The sequence below is a fragment of the Emys orbicularis genome, chromosome 16 (assembly GCF_028017835.1).
Source record: "Emys orbicularis isolate rEmyOrb1 chromosome 16, rEmyOrb1.hap1, whole genome shotgun sequence".
NCBI classification, from domain to species: Eukaryota; Metazoa; Chordata; order Testudines; family Emydidae; genus Emys; species Emys orbicularis.
The window spans coordinates 22,819,148-22,841,341 of NC_088698.1; the positions used below are offsets into that span (position 1 = coordinate 22,819,148).

At 44.9% G+C, this 22,194-nt stretch overlaps 2 protein-coding genes across 2 annotated transcripts in view; one reads left to right on the forward strand and one right to left on the reverse strand.

The window, feature by feature from the left end:
- GLT1D1 (glycosyltransferase 1 domain containing 1) overlaps positions 1 to 1,819 on the reverse strand; it is a 95,330-nt gene extending 93,511 nt beyond the window's left edge. The window contains exon 1 of the mRNA XM_065417981.1: positions 1,611 to 1,819. Coding sequence (XP_065274053.1) covers positions 1,611 to 1,678 — 68 coding nt within the window. The 5' untranslated portion in view covers positions 1,679 to 1,819. The remainder of the gene's footprint in view (positions 1 to 1,610) is intronic.
- A 5,957-nt stretch (positions 1,820 to 7,776) lies between these two features.
- Positions 7,777 to 22,194, forward strand: part of SLC15A4 (solute carrier family 15 member 4) — a 54,392-nt gene continuing 39,974 nt past the window's right edge. The window contains exons 1-3 of the mRNA XM_065417505.1: positions 7,777 to 8,376; positions 18,201 to 18,496; positions 21,114 to 21,282. Of these exons, the coding sequence (XP_065273577.1) occupies positions 7,777 to 8,376; positions 18,201 to 18,496; positions 21,114 to 21,282 (1,065 nt within the window). The remainder of the gene's footprint in view (positions 8,377 to 18,200; positions 18,497 to 21,113; positions 21,283 to 22,194) is intronic.

Genomic DNA, 22,194 nt, shown 5'->3' on the forward strand with positions numbered 1-22,194 from the left:
AAGAAATGCTTCCCAGTGGTTATTAGGACTGGAATTGCTACTTTCAACAGCCATTGCTTTTTTTTTTTTTTTAAGTTATGGTTTTATTTGTTTAAAAGGAAGACAGTGATATTGCATTGGCAAATTCCCCATAGAAACAAAGAATGGAACAAAAGAATAATAAAGGCACCTCAACTTTTCCTCATTTATGTAGGTTAGTCTTATAATATGCATCCAGATATCCTTCAATCACACAAGCTGAAAATTGTTCCACTTTACTGCAGTTCTGTAACCATATGGGAACCAATCCTGTCTGTGTTCTGTGCACATCCAAAATTCCTGCTGAATGACCCGCCCTGGGAGCGAGTTACCAGTGACCCAGGGCTGGGGCAGCAGGAGGGTGCAGTTGGCGGGGGGGAAGAGAGAGAGCCCAGGGCTGGCGGGGGGGGGGGGGGGGGAGCCAAATTTTTTTTTGCTTGGGGCAGCAAAAGACCTAGAGCTGGCCCCGATACAGAGAATGTGAAAAGGTGGGAGTAGCCATACCAACTGTAAGAGGCCAATCAATTGAGATGAGCTATCAGCAGGAGAGAGAAAAAAACCTTTGAAGTAATAATCGAGATGACCCATAGAAGGTGTGAGGGTATTTTAACATAGTTTAACATGAGGAATCAGAGTAGCAGCCGTGTTAGTCTGTATCCTCAAAAATAACAGGAGTACTTGTGGCACCTTAGAGACTAACAAATTTATTAGAGCATAAGAAGTGGGTTGTAGCCCACGAAAGCTTATGCTCTAATAAATTTGTTAGTCTCTAAGGTGCCACAAGTACTCCTGTTATTTTTAACATGAGGAAATAGATTCAATTAGTGTAATGACCCAACTATTCCCAGTCTCTGTAAATAAATGGACACAAATCTGACATCAGGAATCATAACATTCAAAAACCAGTGGGAGAACACTTCAATCTCTCTAACCACTCAGTGACAGACCTGAAGGTGGCAATTTTGCAACAACAAAAAACTTCAAAAACAGACTCCAAAGAGAGACTGCTGAACTTGAATTAATATGCAAATTAGATACAATTAACTTAGGTTTGAACAGAGACTGGGAATGGTTGGGTCGTTACTGGGAATTTCTCAGGGCCTGAAAGAAGCCCTGATAGGAAAATACATTATGTTGCACCCACTCTTCACCTGGCTGTCCCTATGGAAGTGGACTCAGTGGGGGGGGGGGGGGGGTATTACACACAAAGGAATTCACCCACTCACCCACTTCTTTTGGAATGGGAGAGAGAAAGAGAGCTAGGCAGCGTGCCCTCTTGCCCATGTGGATAAAAGGGAGGCCAGTCCAGGCACAAGGGAGATAACAGCTCTCCCTTGTCCCTGTGGATGAAGAAACAGGCATAGGGAGCCCCCCCGTTTTTCCTATGCAAGGAGGAAAGGCAGACGTGGGAAAATCCTCCTTAAGAATGGGGAAGGCAAATCCCAGGGCGTCCCCTCTGGCCCCTGTGAACGGGGGAGGGAGCAGCGGGGAGAGGCGGGTCCAGGGGAGCCCCTGGCCCCTGTGAACGGGGGAGGGAGCAGCGGGGACAGGCGGGTCCAGGGGACTCCCCCGTGAACAGAGCCGGCACTTACTGTATCCTGCCCGCGGTGGTAGCGTTCCCCGTCTGGGCTCGGAGACAGGCCAGCAGGAGCAGCCTCATCGCGGCCCGGCCCGGCGGTAGCTACGGGCAGCTCCCAAGCAGGGCCAGGGCAGGGAACCTCCTTGGGGCCGCTGCCATCGCTCCGTAGCCGGCACCCAAGGCAGCGTTACCGGCCTGTGGCTGCTGCCTACAGTCCGGTCCCACAACGGCACGCCGGCCGCAGGAGCCCGGAATTAGAGTTCCGCCTCCCCCGGGGCGGGACAGAGAGAGCCTCCCTCCTGCTCCTTACGGCGGAGGGCGGGGAGGGGACAGACACTCCCTAGCCACGGACACCAGTGACAAATGCACACAGGGGCTCCAGCCCTAAATGTGGGGCCAAGCCCTATTCTGAGTGGATCGGGCCCACCCAGGAGAAAGAAAGAGAGAGAGAGAGAGACGACGGGGCGGGGGCGACTCTTCTTTAAGCTTCCCAACACTGATCTAGCCTGTCAGGCCAGTAAAGTCAGAGAGACAGAGAGAGAGACTCCCCGCCCCTGCAGATTCAGGTCTCACAAAGCCAGACTGTTTCTTCACTTGCACCACTTTTACACTGGTGACTTGAATTGAGTTACTCCTGATTGACACCACTCAAAGGCCCTGTCCACACTAGAAAGTTGTACCTCTTTAACTATGCCAGCATAGTCAAAGTGGTACAACCTGCCCTAGTTTGGACCCAGCTATATTAGTATAAAGGGTTGGGGGCTGTTATACACATCCGAATTCTATACCAGTATAGGTACACCACACTTGGAAGGCTTTGCAGGTATAGATATATGGGCATACCATATTGGCAAAGTATTCCTTATATGGATCCAGTTTATAATGGCAAAAGTGGCATAGCTTATTCCAGTCCCCCTTGCGTGAAACTGTGTTTACACTAAGGAATTTTGCTAGCACAGCTATGTTGGTCACAACTCAAACCTCATCACACCCCTGACCGACATACATATGCCAGCAAAAGTTTGCAATATAGACCTGACCTAAGTTACCTTTATACTGCTATAACTGCTAGGGCTTTTACTGGTATAATTATGTTGGTTTTAAAAAAAGTCACACCCCTTACCTGATCTACCAGTAAAGTTTTTATGACCTTAGTGAGATTAGAATTAGAACCTGAGAGAGAAACATATACTTTCTTCCTCACACATGCACACAGCTGACAAACGCACACCCATCCTTACTGCATACACATTACTCCAAGCCAAAACTTTCCCAATATTAGAAGCATTCAGATCTGGGAGTTTTATTTAAGCCTAGCACAAATTAGCATACCCACGCTAACTGTGTATGCTCACATGCATACACTTAAACAGGGCTGCCCAATGTGAATTAGGGAGATTAAAATTGAGGCTCCCTCCAAACGAATGAAATGTGGCAAATCGGCACATATTAACAAAGAAATGGCCCCTTAGGAATATTTCATCAAACCGAGGGGTGATTTTAACGGCTACATGTTTTCCTTTTTTTCCCATTGTTCTGTTTTGCATGTGCAAAGAAACCAAACATTTGTCAAACAACAGCCCACATAAATACATACCTTACTGTGCTCTGGAATAATATTTTTGTTGTATGTGTTTGCATTTTTTGATATAGTAATTGGATGTGAATGTGTTATCCATCAAGATGAAAACCAAATAAAAAAATTAGTAGATCCAAACTTTCCCAACATTAGGAGCATTCAGATCTGGGATTTTGGTTTGAGCCCATCACAAGTGTAAAAACTGCACCTTTCTTTCAGAAATATTTTCCACAGAATAAATTTTTGAACCTTAGGGGAGGACTTAGGATTTGTCTTCACTTCTGCACTGCAGTGGCGCCGATATCTGGTGAAGACACACTACATCGCACTCTCCCATCGACGTAATTACTCCACCTCAATGAGAGGCGGAAGCTATGTCAGCAGGAGAGTGTCTCCCGCCCGCATAGTGAGGAGTAGACACTGCTTTGAGTTGATGTAATTTACATCGCTCAGATGGGTGGTTTTTTCACACCCCTGAACGTAAGTTACATTGACATAAGCAGAAGTGTAAACAAGCCCTTAGAAACCTCTCAAGAACTAAGGCTTAGTAAGCCCTGTTTTGGAGAAGTTTTATCTGATTTAAATCTGAATATTCAACTTCAACAAATTTGTCATACGTGGAGGAAAAGTAAATTCCTTGTTTCCTAGAATGTAGAAATCTTCACACGGGGGAAATAGAGTCCCAATTAGAGAGATGGAATCTTGAAGCCTGCCTTAGCCCCGCTGTGCCACCGACCCGGAGCTGCCCGAGGTAAACACCACCCGGCCGGAGCTTGCACCCCTCATCCCTTCCCGCACCCCAACCCCCTACCCCAGCCCTGACCCCCCTCCTGCACACAAACCCCCTCCCAGAGCTTGCACCCCCTCCCACACCCCAACCTCCAGCCCCAGCCCAGAGCCCGGCCCCCTCTCCCACACCCCAACCTCCTGCCCCAGCTCTGAGCCCCCTCCTGCACTCAAATTCCCTCCCATAGTCCGCCCCCTCTGTCCCAGCCTGGTGAAAGTGAGTGAGAGTGGGGGAGATCGAGTGACGGAGGGAGGGGGGATGGAATGAGCGGGGCAGGGCCTCAGATGGGGCAGGGCATGGGTGGTTGGGTTTGTGTGATTAGACAGTTGGAAACACTACTCCTAATTCAACAGTAAGGAAGCAAGGAAGGAAAAACAATTCTCCATCCATTTATCTGGTGTTGATTAAACTTTCCTGGAAAGACCTCATAACCTTTTCAGACAGGTCTCCCCTGCTTTGAAAAACTCACACCTACATCCTTCATAAAATGTTGACTTTCCATGGAAAAAGCTAGGGTTACCATACGTCCGAATTTTCCCGGACATGTCCGGCTTTTTGGGCTCCAAATCCCCGTCCGGGGGGAAATCCCAAAAAGCCGGACATGTCCGGGAAAATCGGGACATGCGGGGCCGGCAGTGCTGGGCTGGGGGCCGGCCCGGGGGCCAGCGGTGCCGAGACGGGGCCGGGGGCCGGCGGTGCCGAGCCGGGGACCGGGCCGGCGGTGCCGGGCCGGGGGCTGGGCCGGCGGTGCCGAGCTGGGGACCGGGCCGGCGGTGCTGAGCTGGGGGCCGGGGGCCGGGCCGGGGACCGGGCCGGCGGTGCGGTGCCAAGCCGGGGGCCGGTGCCGGGGGCCGGGCCGGCGGTGCCGGGCCGGGGCCGGGGCCGGGGCCCAGGGGCCGGGGGGTGCTGAGCCGGGGGCCGGGCCGGGGACCGGCAGTGCTGGGCGGGCCGGGGGTGCTCGGCCAGGGGCTGGCCCGGGGCCGGCACCCCAGAGCCCGAGCCGACCCAGGCTGGAGACGCCGGGGGGGCCAGACTGGGCCGCGCCTCCTCCCCCCACACCCCCTTTACCTGCTTCAGGCTTCCCGCGAATCAAATGTTCGTGGGAAGCAGGGGAGGGGGCGGAGTTGGGGCGGGGACTTTGGGGAAGGGGCGGAGTTGGGGTGGGGGTGTGGGCGGGGCTGGGGGCGGGGCTGGGGGCGGGGCCGGGCCCCCGTGGAGTGTCCTCCTTTTGGAGGCTCAAAATATGGTAACCCTAAAAAAGCATTATTCTTATGCAACACCAGTTGGCATAAGAGCTGACTGGGTGGTACATTCATCCTGGGTATATCCTCATGCAGGAGTTTTAAATGTACTGTAGCTAAAAATGTTCTTGTTTGGAGAAAAATGAAAAATTTCTCTGGTGAAGCCACTATATTTCATAGACAGTAAATTCAGTAGATACAGCTGCTTTTGAATTTCAGTGGGACTGTCATAACTACTTATTTCTCAGTACTGAAGAGACAATAACATTTTTATAATGTGCCTCTCTAATATTAAATATGACTATTTCAGTGTTGCAAGATGTTTTTAACAGTTGGTGGATGTGCCAATATAAAGCGTCAGCTCGCTGCTGCTAAAATAATTTGTGCAGGGACTAGAATGTGATGTCTGTGTATATTAAAGTGTGCCCTAATGCAAAGTAATGTTATCTACTTGATAGTCTCTGGGCAATGCCATTAGAAACCTTAGACGATGTAATCACACTAGTTGCATAGTATACAAAATTAGGTAAGTCATATAAACCTAAAGTATTGATCAGTTCCTGTTAAATTATTGGTAACTTTACAACAATAATTTACAAACATGAGATCCTTCATCCACATTTGGTTATATGAACTTTGCTGCACTTTGTCATTAAGTTTAAACATTAAAGTGAGCAAATATATGTAATGAGTCACTTCCACGGGGTCAGTATGTTATTTACAAATGCCCTTCTTTAAAGATAAGTGCATTTTTTACTGGGACCAGCTGTTTAATTAGCAACACTTAGCTGTACTCCTTTACTGACAATTATAAAATCTTGATTTGCAACCAGATGCCTGGGTGTGGTGGTATATTGTCAATCTGCCTTTTTATTGAAAACAGGAAGAGTGCAATATCTCTTCCATTTTGTTCAGAGCAAACATTTTACCTTAGGGCCTGATCCTACAACACATACTTCTGAGCATAGTGTTTGCCTTTGTGACTAGTCCCAATGAAGTATTAAATGCCCTTATTCATGATAAAGTACACTTACTCACAAAATTAGGCCCATTAACTTCAACTGCTAATTAGCATAAGCGAAGATGGCAAAAGGGGAACTTTAAGGCCCTGAACCAGCAAACGCTGACGCGCATGGTTAATTTTACTGCCTGAGTAGTCCCACTGAAGTCAAGGCCTTAATTTCTTCAGGTGATCGGTGACACATAGTAAAACTCAAATACAGTGGGAAGAAAAAAATAAAAGGCAAGTCTAAACTATGCTTCCTAATCACTTATCTTTCACATCTTACACAACAGCACCAAATGCTAAATATAAATATTAATAATTTTGAAGGTGTGTCAATTGATCAGTTTAAATAATATCAGTGTGATGCAAAAGCATTACATAAACAATGGGACAGTTTACACTGAGAATTCCATTTTTTCCAAGATAATTTTTTCCTGTCATTCCTGTTTTCTCTTTTCTTTTTTCTGACTATGAACTGCAGCAAGAGCAAAAATCACATTTTCATAGTAATATTTTATTATTATTATACAAGCAATTTTTTAAATTCAATGTTGAAATCAGAAAAGGAGAAGATTAACTGGTCCATCTATTTCAAACTATGAAGACAGGATCTGTTTCAGGCTATGACCTTTTAAAGAAGTGAAAATGAAAAAAATTATCAGTGAGGTTATTCAATGTAAGAGGAACATACTTTAAAATTTAGTCCAGAATTAGGCTCTCTATATACCATGATGATGGCAGCAGCATAAGAACCTAAAAAGAATAGAAACTATGTGGGTTTTCCTGGAAATCAGTGAGAGGCAGCAGGGTATTTCACTGTTTATGGCCAAAGTGTACATAAAATCATGATCCTTTTCTGTTATACCATCCCCCCTCGATCCCCTTGTCCCATTCTTTGTTGTTATCCCTTTTTTGTTGAGTGTTGAATTATCACATAAGGTCCTGAATCTATCATTTCATCTTTCAATAAAGTGTTGTGCACACCCGTTGGACTGTATAAATACAATAAAATTAGAGTGTGTAATACATAATAATATCCAGTCCATAGAATAATATGCCAAAACACAATCACAAGTCAGAGGTTCCTGGTCCTCTAAAGACAGTGCAGGCCCAAGAGCATCAGGCCCATTTCAGGAACTCAGGTGGGTGGAAAGTAACTGTTGTGTGGTCCCATCATTGTAGCACCTGGAGTCTGAATTTACCCCACAGAGAAGCCACCCAGGGCTCACATTCCCCCTGCAATAACTCCCACCAGTGAGCCAGGCGCTCAGCCACGCCCCACCCAGCCACGTCACTCCGCCCCCTGGGCGGGACCTGGCTAGGGGCAGCCCCCGCTCAACACCTGCGCGCGGAACCCGGAAGCGCCATTGAGGAAGTGACAGCCGACGCAGCCAATCAGCGCGTATAGCATGGGCCGAGCGGGCGGGGCTGGAGCCCTAGGCTAGAGAGCTGAGGAGGGCGGGCAGGAGAAGTTTCTTTGCCGGGGGAGCGTTGGCTGAGGGGGCTCCGGCGGTCAGCGGGGACGGAGGAGGGGGCTCGGCGTTGGCGCCTGTCACAGGCCGCCCCATGGAGGGGACCCGCGGGGCCGATCCCGGGGAGCGGAGCCCCCTGCTGGGGGGCGGCAGCGGCAGGTGGCGGGGCCGGGGTCCGCCCGGCGGCCCTAGCTCCTTCCAGGGCCGGCGCCTGGCCTGCGCCGCCGTGCTGCTGGCCGAGCTGCTGGAGCGGGTGGCCTTCTACGGCATCACCTCCAACCTGGTGCTTTTCCTCAACGGGCCCCCCTACAGCTGGGAGGGCGCCCAGGCCAGCCAGGCCCTGCTGATCTTCATGGGCGTCACCTACCTGGTCTCGCCCTTCGGCGGCTGGCTGGCCGACGCCCTGCTGGGCAAATTCGGCACCATCCTGCTCAGCCTGGCGCTTTACCTGCTGGGCATGCTGGCCTTCCCGGCCCTGGCTGCCCCGGGCCCCCGGCAGGCCCTCTGCGGGAAGATCTCTCTGGCCAGCATCGAGAACTGCTCCTCCCCCGTGGGTGCCAACGCCACCCTCGCCCCCTGCTCCCAGGAGGGAGCCACCCGCTACTGCTCCATCGCCGTCTTCGCCGGCTTGGCCCTGGTGGGCTTGAGCGTGGGCTCCGTCAAAGCCAACATCACGCCCTTTGGGGCCGACCAGGTGAAGTATCGCCCGACAGCCGCCGCCTCGCCCGGGTATCGGATACAGGGGTGTGGGAGGTGACTGGCCCTTTGGGCCTGGGGGAATGGGCAACCCGCCTATAGAGTCAGACCCTTCAAGGCTAGGAGAGGGACCAGTAGATCATCTAGTCCAGTGGCTCTCAAACTTTTTTTACTGGTGACCCCTTTCACATACCAAGTCTCTGAGTGTGACCCCCCCCCCCTTATAAATTAGAAATACTTTTTTATATTTTTAACACCATTATACATGCTGGAGGCAAAGCGGGGTATGGGGTGGAGGTTGACAGCTCGTGACCTCCCATGTTATAACCTTGTGACCCCCTGAGGGGGTCCCGACCCCCAGTTTGAGAACCCCTGATCTAGTCTGTCCCTCTGTCGAACACTGCACACAGAACTTCACTTTTTAACTTGTAGCGACCATGTTAATCCAATGTAGGGTCTTTATGGCCCTTGTGGCTGTGGTGGCTAACTTTGCCAATGCAGCTGTTTTCTTGACTATCTAGATCAGGTTTTCCATATCTCCAAGCAGCATTACTCTTGTATAAATGTGGTAAGGGACCCAGTGTTGTGGGGTCTATCTGTGCCAGCATTATTCCCCTCAAGGTCCAGAAGTACCTGACATATGGGAATTGTATTTGTTTTATGGGTGTTTCACTTGCATTGTGTGGGTCCCCTCAGGATTAGCTCTGTATAATCCCCATGATAGTTGCTTGTTTAACATTGTGTCAAACTGGAACCTGGCAGGTGAAAGAGCTGCTGTAAACACAGTAAATTCATTAACAGCAGTGTCTTTCATGCAGATGTACGTCCTGTCAACACAGTAACTCTCCATGAAATATTTGACAGACAATACAGCATAATCTAACTTTGCATAGCATATTGCATACTGTTTGTATAGCCCTCTTAGGCTGGGGCTAATATTAATACAAAGCACTACTATTGCACACTCCAGTTAGAGATGTAAAATTATTTTACAAAGAATAGCAATATTATTCCCACTTCATGGATTGTGAATCTCAGGTGTAAAGAGAATGTGACTTGACTCAGTAAACAGTTTTAGTTAGTGGCATAGCAGAGAGTAGAACTGATTTCTTAACTCCTTGTCCTGTGTTCCTTCACTGGACAATTGAGTTCTGGTCTCTATGGCTATTACAAAAATAACAGGAGTACTTGTGGCACCTTAGAGACTAACAAATTTATTAGAGCATAAGCTTTCGTGGGCTACAGCCCACTTCTTCGGATGCATATGCATCCGAAGAAGTGGGCTGTAGCCCACGAAAGCTTATGCTCTAATAAATTTGTTAGTCTCTAAGGTGCCACAAGTACTCCTGTTATTTTTGCGGATACAGACTAACACGGCTGCTACTCTGAAACATGGCTATTACAGAATTTTTCATAAGAAGAGGGGATTATCACAATGTCTGTGCCTCCCTTCTCCCCATCTGGAATGTTGTGCAGTTTACTGTATGTAGCTTGGCTCTGCCCTTCATTGGCATATAACTTGGGAAGCTCTTTGGGACTTTTCTGGGTGAAAGGTGTTGTGTAAATACTAAAAGTGTTGGGTAAACATTGTCATAGCCCAGAATTGAACATCCCCAGTGTATGGGTTGTGTCAAAGCAAGTAGAACTCCCTTGTGAGCCCAGCAAGTTAAGAAGCTTCAATATGACTTTATCTTGTAAGGCATTTTTCAAACTGTCTGTCCCCAAAACACTTTATGAAGGTAAATATAACAGATGAATAATGGCAGATGCAGAGTAAAAAAAAAAAAAAAGAGCTATCATCACTAAAAGTGTAGCTGCTTTTTTTTTTTTAAAGGCTTTTCCCACTGGTGTTCAATCAAAGACATCTATGTCTTGCAGGTTTTTCGCAGTGATTTATTAGTACTGTAGGCTGAAGCAAAGGAAATTTTCTCTTCTGCTGCTTAATAATCAGTAACTTTCCAGTAAAGGTGTGGATTTTTCCCATTCTCTGTTTTTCTAGCTTATCATTTGTTACATATATTACAACATACTATTTACCTTGTTCTGTAGTTTTGAGCTCTTTAGGTGGTTCTCCCTACCTAGGAATTTCCCAAAGCGCAGGGTAGGTGGATATGTATTGTTTGGAATAAAATCTGTTTTTGATGTGATGCTAGAATCAAGTTTGGAGACAACTGTGCACTATAAAGGTTTTGTTGTCAAGGTCTGCTGACAAGTTTAATTTTTTAAGGAGAGAAAAGAGTAACTTGATGAAATATTTAGACCTGTATTGTATGCTTTAATTCTCATAAGTTGATTTCCAAATGTTGTTTGCAAATACATTTTATTATAGGCCTTAAAAATTACTGTAAGTATTTCAGTATTAGCTTGGTAGCTGGAGGATCCAAATTAGTTAGGAGAAAGGAGCGTAATTATCAGTGTTTTTCTGTTAAGTACACATTTAGAGGTATTTACAGATCTTTTACAAGTGGCTGTTTAGTACAGAACAGTTTTTGCCAGTCAGTTTAGCACCCACAATTGCTGTAAATTTAACTATTGAATTTTGCTTATTCATAGATTCTAAGGTTGGATGAGACCATTGTGATTATCTAGTCTGACTTCCTGTATAACACAGGCCATAAACGTCCCTAAAACAATTAATAGAGCATATCTTTTAGAAAAACGTCCAATCTTGATTTAAAAATTGTGTGTCATGGAGAATCCACCATGACCCTTGGTAAATTGTTCCAATGGTTAATAGCTCTCACTATTAATAATTTATGCCTTATTCCCAAATTCCAGCCATTGGAATGTGTTATACCTTTCTTTGCTAGAGTGAAGAGCTCATTATTATATATTTGTTCCTTGTGTAAATACTTAATAGTACTTTGCAAGACTTATTTTTGTAAATGGTTTGGCATGATGCAATATATTGTCCTAAGACTGAGACTGGTGGGTCTCAGAATAGTGTTTATAAACATGTGATTTAACATGACGCTTTCCAGTTCCCCTTTTGAGTGTGCGTACATTGCAGTTACTTCCTGTTTTGCTGGGCAAGGGTTGATGATTTAGGCCCTTTCTGCATTTGGGAAACTTTTTCTAAAGCTTTTTCACTGTTGCTAAAGCTAGTTCAGCTCCGTCAGTATAAACAGTATTGTCATCTACCACCATTGTTTTAATCACCAGGACAATCAGACTTCCTTGGAAAAGATCTGCTTAAACGGGTGCTTAGAAGGGCTGGTTCATCTGTACTGAGAAAATTTGACAGGCATATATAGTGGTTAAATCTGATGGCAGCTAGTGGCCTAGCAAAAGTCTTGCAGTTTGGTAACACTGATGCAGCTAAAGCTAGTGTAAACATGTCTTTAAGTGAATAATTTAAGGCATGGAGTTCAAATCCGTGATGCCCTAAAATTGACAGTGGGTTTAAAAAAAAAATATCTGCACAGGCAAGTTAAATACAGATGTGATCATGAAATGGGACAAAGCCTAACAGCAAACTTTCCAAATTTCACTGTAAAGGTTTGAAATTATGGAGCTGAACTGATATTGGATAAACTTGTTTTCTGAGATCTCATCAGTATATTCTCAAACAATAGTGTGTCTCTAGTAATGAATGGAAAGGTGTAAGAACAGCTTCATAATCTTGTAGGGGTGAATTTGACTACTGAACCGTCCTCCATGACTCAATCCTTCTGTAGGCTGGGGACAAAGAGGAAAATTTTAAGTGTTTAGTCCTTGCTGTCCTGTATGGCCACTCACCTGTCTTGCTGTGCTGAGAGCTTTTTTTTGCCAACCTGCAGCACCTGTCTATCAGTGCTAGGAAATATTCTTTGTGCCAAATAGCCTCTGTACAGCCCTTTACTCAGCTAGTAAGTGAACACTGACAGTGTGAATATTTTGGAAACAAATACATTTTTCGGTCTGTTTTTGTAAGTGACTACAGGAGGCAGCTGAGCTGGCTATCATGACTCGGGAATGAGTAACTAGAAAGACTGAGATACATTGGAACTTAGAAATGTCAGGGACCCAGGAATCATGAGCAGTTGATTCCTGGGTCTGTTCATGAACTCACTTGCAGAAGAGGCCATAGTGTGTACAGAGTGTTCTAAGTGTTTGCATTAGCTATTTGCTTCTGTTCAGCAGTCAGTGTTACCTTGGAAGCCAATATATTTGAAGTTATTGGTCTGTATTAGGAAGCCGAGGGGTTGAGCCATTGAGTTTCTCTGGTATTAGCTGTATTAGTAAGGATGTTTTAGCCAAAGTCTGTAGAAACTAGAAAGATGACCTTACCTTATCTCCAAGAGGCCAGGTGAGCATTGGACAGCCAGCTGTCCAAGTGTCAGCCACATTTAGAGCAGGGCATCAAGCAGTGGCTCTTTTGCCTGTTTGTCATGGAAGAAGGGAGTCTCTAATAGCAGAAGTGGTGTAAAGTCTTTGTGCAGAAGAGCTGTTCAGTAGATTTGGAGGGGAGGGAGTCTCACACTAAAACATCTAGAGATTGGCAAGAAGTTTGGAGTTTGCCAAATCAGCAGAGTTGACATCTGTAAATCTGCCCGGTGATTGACATGTAGGTAATTTTTATAGAAATAAATTTTGGTTAGGACCTGTAAGTATTAGAAATTTAGTTTTCCTGCACGTGATGCTTCCCCTTCTGTAAAATGTCTGGATGATTTTAACTTTATTCTCTTGGAAATAAACAGTTTCCCTATGGCCTTTTTTGAGGTGGAGCTGGCCATGATAGATTAATTTGTTTTTACTGAAATATTCAAGCGAACTAAGTAGTTGTCACACTCCACCTTGTGGCTTTTGAATTCCTTGGACTTGGCACAGATGAAAGAAGGTGGTACGCTGAAGTAGCAACACTTTATTGTGAATGCTCACAACTAAAAACATCTTGCATTTTTATACTGAATCTGTTATTGCTGATCAGTTACTTTTATTGGACAGTTTTATTGGTACATGGTTATTTTGCTGTAATAGAATCATAGAAGTCTAGGGCTGGAAGGGACCTCAATAGGTCATCTAATCCAGTCCCCTGCACTCCAGGCAAGACTATGTAATAACTAGACCAGTGGTTTTCAGACTGGGGTATGTGTACTCCTATGGGGTTGTGAGCTCTCGTTAAGGGGTACACGAGAAAAATCCTGTAATGGCGGACAATGCATTTTATTTAGTGCAGAGGTTTTCAAATGGTGGGGTGCGCCTCCCCGGGGGGGGCGTGGAGGAACATTCAGGGAGGCAAGCAGCAACACCAGGCGGCTCGGGACAGCCCCGCGTGGTGAGGTGAGTCCATCCCCGACTCACCTCAGTGGGCTGCTCAGCCTGTCTGGGTTGGGGGGTGGTGGGGACATAACGAAAATTTTTGAACTGAGCCCCCTTTGAGTTACAATTTTTGGTTGTCCATCTCCCCCCCCCCCCCCCCAACCCAGTCAGACTGGGTGGCCCGCTGAGGTGCGTCAGGGGGTGGAGAGGGTGTTCCCTCCCTGAGGCCCGCTGCGCAGGGCTGGCCTGAGACGCCTGGTGTTGCTGCTCCCCCCCCCCCCGAATGTTCCTCCATGCCCCACTAGGGGGGCATGCCACAGTTTGAAAACCTCTAGAAACTGTTACTAACTGGAAGGGAGAAATTGGGGGCGGGAGGGGAGTACATGACCCAGCGCTAGACCATTCCTGACAGGTGTTTGTCTAACCTATTCTTAAAAACCTCCCATGATGAGATTCCACAGCCTCCCTAAGCAGTTGTTCCAGTGCTTAACAACCCTGACAGTTATGAAGTTTTTCCTAATGGCCAACCTAAACCGCCCTTGCTGCAATTTAGGCCCATTGCTTCTTGTCCTGTCCTCAGAGGTTAAGGAGAAGAATTTTTCCTTCTCCTCCTTGTAACAACCTTTTATGTACTTGAAAGCTGTTATCATGTCTCCCCTCCACCTCCTCCCCCCAGTCTTCTCTTCTCCAGACTAAACAAACCCATTTTTTCCCAATCTTTTCTCATAGGTCATGTTTTCTAGACATTTAATCATTGTTGTTCTCTGGACTTTCTCAAATTTGTCCACACTTCTGTTAATACACTCCAGAATGATGCTTGCCTTTTTTTGCAATCATGTTACAGAATTGACTCTCATTTATCTTGTGATCCACTATGACCCCCAGTTCCTTTCCGCGGTACTCCTTCCTAGGCAGTCATTTCCCATTTTGTATGTGTGCAACTGATTGCTCCTTCCTAAGTGGAGTACTTTGCATTTGTTCTTATTGAATTTCATCCTATTTACTTCAGACCATTTCTCCAGTTTGTCCAGATCATTTTGAATTTTATTCCTATCCTCCAAAGCACTTGCAGCCCCTCTCAGCTTAGCATCTTCTGCAAACTTTGTACGGGTACTCTCTCTGCCATTATCTAAATCGTTTATCAAGGTACTAAACAGAATCAGACCCAGGACCAATTCCCGTGGGGCCCCATTCAATATGCCCTTCCAACTTGACTGTGAGCCACTGATAACTACTCTCTGGGAATGGTTTTCCAACCATTTTTGCACTCGCCTTACAATAGCTTCATCTCTAGGCTACATTTCCCTATTTTTTTGAGAAGATCATGTGAGACACTATCAAAAGCCTTACTAAAGTCAAGATATACCGCTTCTGCTTCCCACCCATCCACAAGTCTAATTATAGGTATGAAACCTTTTAATAATACCAATTTCTACTTTCCGTGTGCCTGTTTAATGTTCTTGGAAGTATAGGGAAATGGCCATGCCTGTGCCTCTTGCATGCTAGCACTGTCCTGCTGCAGCAGTCACTAGGTCTTAAGAATTTAATCAAACTGTTGGTGCTGCTATGCCTGAGCACAGATGAAATTGAGCAGAGTGAGCTAAGGAATTTTTCTGCTTGGGTGAATGAAAATAATGGGAGTGTGTGTGTGTGTGGGGGGGGGGGGAAGTAGGATTCCTGCAGTGTTGTGCCAAATATCTACTCCTTAATAAAAATCCTTGTGCAATTCTCTAGTACTTGATCTCTTAGTAAAATTTAGTGTCTAGAATGATAGCAGCAGAAGGGGTAGATTTGCCTGAAATAAGTAAAAATATTTTAGTCTATTAATTCATAAGTGTTTTTAGAAACTGTAGAGACTAGACTAGTATTTTTCCTGCTGTCACTCAGCTCAAGTCATAGCCAGCAGGGTGAATTACAGGGTGGAGAACTCTACATATACGGTATATCTAATCTCTTGAGGAACCAGTGCTATATTTGAAAGGAAATGTATTGATTGCCTTTTAACTGTGCTGTACTTTCTGTAGCTGACGAAATTATCTTCTGCCCCTTTGCTATAACTAATTTATCCAACAGGTAGTTTTAATATGGTTTTAGCAGGCGAACCTGCTTTGTCAAGGAAGTGGTTAGTAGAGCCACTTCATCATGGAGGGAGGTCCATTTTTATTGATGAGTCTGGCTTATTCAACACACACTTCCTTTTTCCAGTCTCAAACTCTGCTTTCGTTTCCCCCTTTTCTCTTTTGACAAGGTGACAGAGTTAGCTCTTTGCATGGAGTGGCATGTCATAATAGTAGGGGTAGTGGAACTGACAGTGCAGAGTTAGAGCTGAGATTGCAAAGGGAAAAGGGAAGTCGTCTGCCAGCAACGTATCTATTCTTATGCAAGTTGGAAGTTGTGTTTAATATAAATGGTGTATCATTCACTAGCACTTCACTGCCATGTATGCCACTTTGATTTAAAAAGAAAGTTGATGTGAAGCAATATTGAAGGTTTAACTGATGCTGATAAAGTGATCAGGAACAGGTGGTAACTGTCCTGAAGCCTGAAAAAGAGAAGTGGCTGGCTTGAGGCGTTAGCCTTTAGTATATGTATTCAAATGCTTAACAATGCTAGTAGTTATGTATAGCAGAAACAGGTCCTTAATACTTCTTTGTTTATACTATTTGCATATTGTCTGTTCATTACCATAAGAAATACAGATTCCTAGAGGGGAATAATATGCATGTGTTTAATGGGAACAGGACCCAGGAACCTCAACAGCAATCAAAGTTCAGTCTTATTCTTTCTTTGGTCTCTTACAGACCAAAGTACCTTGGAAGGGGCAAGGTACCCCTGCCCTCTACTTTCCATATTGATCTGTTGGCCCATGACCTACATTTCACTGTAGCATCCTTGGTTTCCCTCTCTTTTTTCAAACCCTTGTCTGAACAACAAAGATGGATTATGGGTCTCCCTTTTCATCGTAGACTTAGCATTTGATCAATGAGTGGAAATCATGTTCTTATCTATAAAGCTTGTTTGCCTGTATAACCTCTTGCCAGTTTATATAAGTAAAGCTTGATGACAGGGCATCCTCTCCATGGCCTACTGTTGTGAAGCTCAGTACAGGCTTAACTTTCTTGTATGGAGACACCTTCTCTTTGAGATAGTTATACGTAAATTTGAAGAAAAAGAAACTGCAAGGGGCCTCCAGTCTTCCATGGTCCACACAGCAGCTTTGTCAGACTAATGTTTGCACCTCCTCCTACAGCAGTCTAGTCAAATGTTATCAAGGTTTTGAAAGGTACTTTTCAGTGCTTTGGATACAGAAGCTATAGAGCAGTACCAGCAATAGAACTTCTTTCCTGTAGAAAAAGCTAGGTTTTCCCTGACATAGCTGGGTTTTCGTGGCATGTACGTCCAGTTTTTTGAGTGCCAAGGAAATGACTTTTGCTTCTCAGCCATAAGACATCTGACTCCACTAAGTTGGTACATGATGCTGATTCATTAGTGGCTCTGAGTTGATTTTCAGCCACAGGGTGCTGACTTAAGTGTTGCAGTCACAAGAGTTATGGGATGCTATGGATTCTGTTGCAGAGTAGCTGATTCATTAAGTAAAGGGAAGATTTTTCAAATTTTAACTTCTGGTAAACTGCATCCTGTCCTGAGTTATACAGAGCTCCTATGATTTAACTAGAAGCAGTGATTGTTTATAGTATTTAGTATAGAATAAGGAGCACTTGGGGGAATTGCACAGGTAAAAAAATAGCATAAGCTTGACTGTAGAGATGTTCAGTTAAAGCTTCTGGCAGAAGAATAATTTATGTTCAATTTTTATGTCATACAAGGGGAAATATATATTGTACTGTTTGGTGGGGCCTGTTGGTGATAAAGATAAACCTCTTGAAACCTAAACTCATTTTATAAAAATGCAGTGTTAGAGTACGGTTGCAATAGGAATAATATTTAAATTTAAAGTTTGTGCCTTATTCTTCAAGTAGTCAGCTGCTTACCCTTAAGACTTTTCCCCTATAACTATAGACCACTTTTTGGGGAAAGCTGTTGAAATCTCTGCAGCTGACCTTTGCAATATTTGAGAGCAGAGAACTTAATTCAGATAATCAAATGTAATAACTAAAGTACGTATATTAGAGCATGATAATATTCTTAGGTAACTTATAACTGCCTTATTAGAATGTAAAACATAAACATTATTTTGAATCCTACATGGACTGCATAGTTGTCAGACAGAACGTTTCATTTTAGGAATTCATGTTTAGAGATGTACCATAACCAAGAGATACTAATGTTGCAGAAGTAATGACTGTAACTAAGAGCAAAGTAGGTCCGCTCTGGTACAGCTCTTCTGTCCATGTGTTGAATATGTACTACCTTAATTGGAAGGCCAATGATGTCATGGAGAACACAGTACAGTGTGACTTCATTAAACACCATATTAAGCCTAGAACACTTTAGTCACTTTAGTTTGACTATAAATTAAACCTAACTTTTGAGTGTGTATTGTAGTTGACTGAATTCTAATAAACAGGCTTCAGCCCTTTCAGAAAGCTAATGACTTGTTTATTTTTTAATCTCTTCCAGGTCAAAGACCGAGGTCCAGAAGCCACAAGAAGATTTTTTAATTGGTTTTATTGGAGCATTAATTTGGGAGCTATTGTCTCCCTGGGAGGCATTGCGTACATTCAGCAGAACGTCAGCTTCGTTATTGGATATATCATCCCAACAGTTTGCATTGGGATTTCGTTCATGGTGTTTTTGTGTGGTCAGAGTTTCTTCATCACAAAGCCACCTGATGGCAGTGCCTTCACAGACATGTTTAAGATTCTGGCGTACTCTTGTTGCTCACGAAAGAGATCCAGGGAACACCGAACTAATAGGTTTGTAAAAAAACTCTTCAGTACAGGCTTAACTCACTTGAAATTTAAACTAAGGTCTCAAGCCACTTTGCTTAATGATTGTATGGCTGGCTGCTGTTTCATATTCTGAATCGAGTCTATTTTTTACTGTTTTAGACTTTGACTTTCATTTAGATCTTTGAGTGCTTGAGAGTATATGTCCTAATAAAGAATATATCCTTGGTTTCCATCTAGTCCCTGTGTACAGCAAAATCAGACTTGCTGTTCTTCCACTACTCCAAAATTTTTCCTGTAATTCCTCTCCTTTCAAACCTGGTTTATACTTCTAGCAGGGGTAGGCAACCTATGGCAAGCGTGCCAAAGGTGGCACACGAGCTGATTTTCAGTGGCACTTACACCGGGTCCTGGCCACCGGTCCAGGGGGCTCTGCATTTTAAACATTTTAAAAACCTTGTTTACTTTACATACAACAGTTTAGTGTTATATTTTAGACTTATAGAAAGAGACCTTCTAAAAACATTAAAATGTATTACTGGCACGCGAAACCTTAAATTAGAGTGAATAAATGGAGACTTGGCACACCACTTCTGAAAGTCTAAGCTATAGGTCGGGGTCGGCAACCTATGTCCTTTCTAGCAATGCTGCAGCGGTCCCACTGTAGCGCTTCAGTGTAGACGCTCACTACAGCGACAGGAGGGGTTCTCCCTTCACTGTAGTTAATCCACCTTCCCAAGAGATGGTAGCTGGGTTGATTAGGGTTACCATATTCAAACATTTAAAAAAGAGGACACTCCACGGGGCCCCGGCCCTGCCCCAACTCCACCCCTTCCCCGCCCCCAGCCCCACCCCAACCTCGTCCCTTCTCCGCCCCCATTCCAACCCCTTCCCCAAAGTCCCTGCCCCAACTCTGCCCCCTCCTTTGAGCACCCCGCATTCCCCCTCCTCCCTCCCTCCCGCTCTGGTCTTGGTTGGGGGTTGCTAAGTGCTTCCCTGCTCCCCACTCGCCCTACAGCCCCTGCACCCCCCTGCCCCTGCAGCCTCTATGCCCCTGCCTGCCCTGCTCCTCCTCGCCCTGCAGCCTCTGCACCCCCCTGCTCCTGCAGCCTCTATGCCCCTGCCTGCCCTGCTCCTCCTCGCCCTGCAGCCCCTGCAGCCCCCCGCCCCTGCAGCCTCTGTGCCCCCTGCTCCCCACTCGCCCTGCAGCCCCTGTACCCCCTGCCTGCCCTGCAGCCCCTGCACCCCCCCGCCTCTATGCCCCTGCCGCCTCTATGCCCCTGCCGCCTCTATGCCCCTGCCTGCCCTGCTCCTCCTCGCCCTGCAGCCTCTGCACCCCCCTGCCTGCCCTGCTTCCCCGCTCACCCGGCAGAGGGAGAGCTGCGGGCTCCACGTGGACCCAAACAATGTTCCGTGCTGCTCTGCGGGGGACGGGGAGGGACTCTGGCTGCTAGAGGCCCCAGTGGCTGCGAGCGGCTTTCAATCAGGCCCAGCCATCCAATCAGCCGTGCCGCACTCTGCATGAGGGGAAGGGGGAAATCCTGGACATTTCTACTTTATTAGAAATCCCCCCCCGGATGGCCATTTAAAGCTGAAAAAGCCGGACATGTCCGGGGAAACCCGGACGGATGGTAACCCTAGGGTTGATGAAAGAATTCTTACATCAACCTAACGCTGTCTAAACCAGGGGTTAGGTTGGCTTAACTGTCACTCAGGGTGTGGGTTTTTCAGACCCCTGAGGGACATAGCTGGGTTGACCTAACTTTTTAGTGTAGACCTGTCCTTAGATCGACCTAGCTATGTTAGGAAAAATTTTGTGCCCAAACACCATAGTTAGGTCGACCTAGCCCTTGGTGGCGATGTGGCTAGGTCAATAGAAGGATACCAGCTCACACTTCTCTGTGGGGTGGATTTACCTACATTAGTGGAAAACGCCCTTCTGTTGATATAGGAAACATCTACTTTACAGTGCACAATTGTGGTGCTGTAGCTATGCCACTGTAGTGTAGACATACTCCCAGTGAATCTGGCCACACCTCAGACTCTGGACTAGCATTTGCTAAATACATTTTTTCACAGAGCACTAATTAACCATTTTTTCTTTTGTGCTTTGCTCTCTCCATGGGCACATCTTGATTTTAAAAGGGTTTTTATTTGCCTTCGTAGACTTGATGAGGCAACTGAGCTGTATAACTGCTTTTTCTAACGACCTCTTAGAGTTACTGTCTTCCACACACTATGAGGTCCTCTTGGGTTTCAGGTGCCTCATGCGGCACAGAATTTCATGTGTTCACTTAATCAAGTGCATAAATAAGTTAGAATAACTTATTTTCTGATGGTGTCAATAAACCAGTTGTCACTTTCAAATGTTGCATTTTTTAATGCTTAGTCATGCCGAGGGACAAAGAAAGATAATATGTCTAGTAAACTTTTATAATGAATACTTAGTTTAATTTGTCCCTTTCACACACTTCTGATCCGCTTTGACTGGCATGTTTTCTCTTCTGTATCTAGAAGTAGTTCCCACTTCTGAAATGCACAAGGTGTTTTTATGATGAAAAAGCAATACAGAGTTGTCAGTGAGTTTTTTTTTTTTTTTTTTTTTTTTTTTTTTTTTAATTAACTTTAACTTTATTTTCAAAAGTGAAATCCAGGAAGTACTTCAGCAGTCTCGTAAGCAAAGCCTGTTTGAGATGGCGAAGATGTCTCATGGAGGGCCGTTCAGAGAAGATAAAGTGGAAGATGTGAAAGCCCTTGTCAAGATTATCCCTGTCTTTTTGGCTCTTATACCTTACTGGACAGTGTATTTTCAGGTGAGTGACTTTGACCAAACATAAAGACCATACATTTACATTCTCAACACTGCAATTGGAAACTCTGTAGGTGCTACCATTAAATCACAGCTCTGAGTCTAAATTGTAAAAATTCATTCCTCTCTGAAAATTGCCCTAAAAGCATCAACTTTGAAGGAACATTTAAAAAAAAATATGGGGAAAATGTTCCATAAGCTTTTGTTAAATAGAATAGTTTAGCAATGTTAATGCCTAAAATTCTGAAAGAGGCTGGAAATCTAACAATTTTTGCCTAGCCTTATTTTATTATGGACTAGCTGACTTTTATGTTAGTTTTGGGGTTCACCCCAAACTAGTTCTCAGAGATGTATATTTGCTTGCACAATGTAAATAAAATTATGTAACAAGCCAGTGCTTAGTAATGACAAAAATGTTTGCTGGCTCATCGACTTTTTAAATAAAATGGTCATGGGGCGAGGTGTATTAGTTCACCAATATGCCCATATCTAAATATAAATTGCTACGTAGTGTCTTTCACTAATGTAAAATTCCCTCTGAAGTTGAGGGATGAATAAATGGTCTAAAAGGATATTAAGAATATTTTCAAAATATGTATTTTAATCTGATAATTAGAGTCTTAAAGCTAAAATTTGTAAATATCTAATGTACTTTTCAACATTAAACTGTTTCCTTTTTCAATTCACTTATCTTTGTCAGTGAAAACAGTTTAGTCAGTTTTACTTTTAGTCCCTTTCGCTATATTTCTCTACATTGGCAGGATGCTGCAGAGCATAGGTTGCAAACACTTTAGAAGACAGTTTAGAGCTTTAAAAACTTCCACATAAAAGTAATTTAAAAAAAAATTCCTGTGAATGGTTCTGTTGCTCTTGGGTCTCGTACAAGAAGATCTGGACGACCTTGAAAACTGGAGTA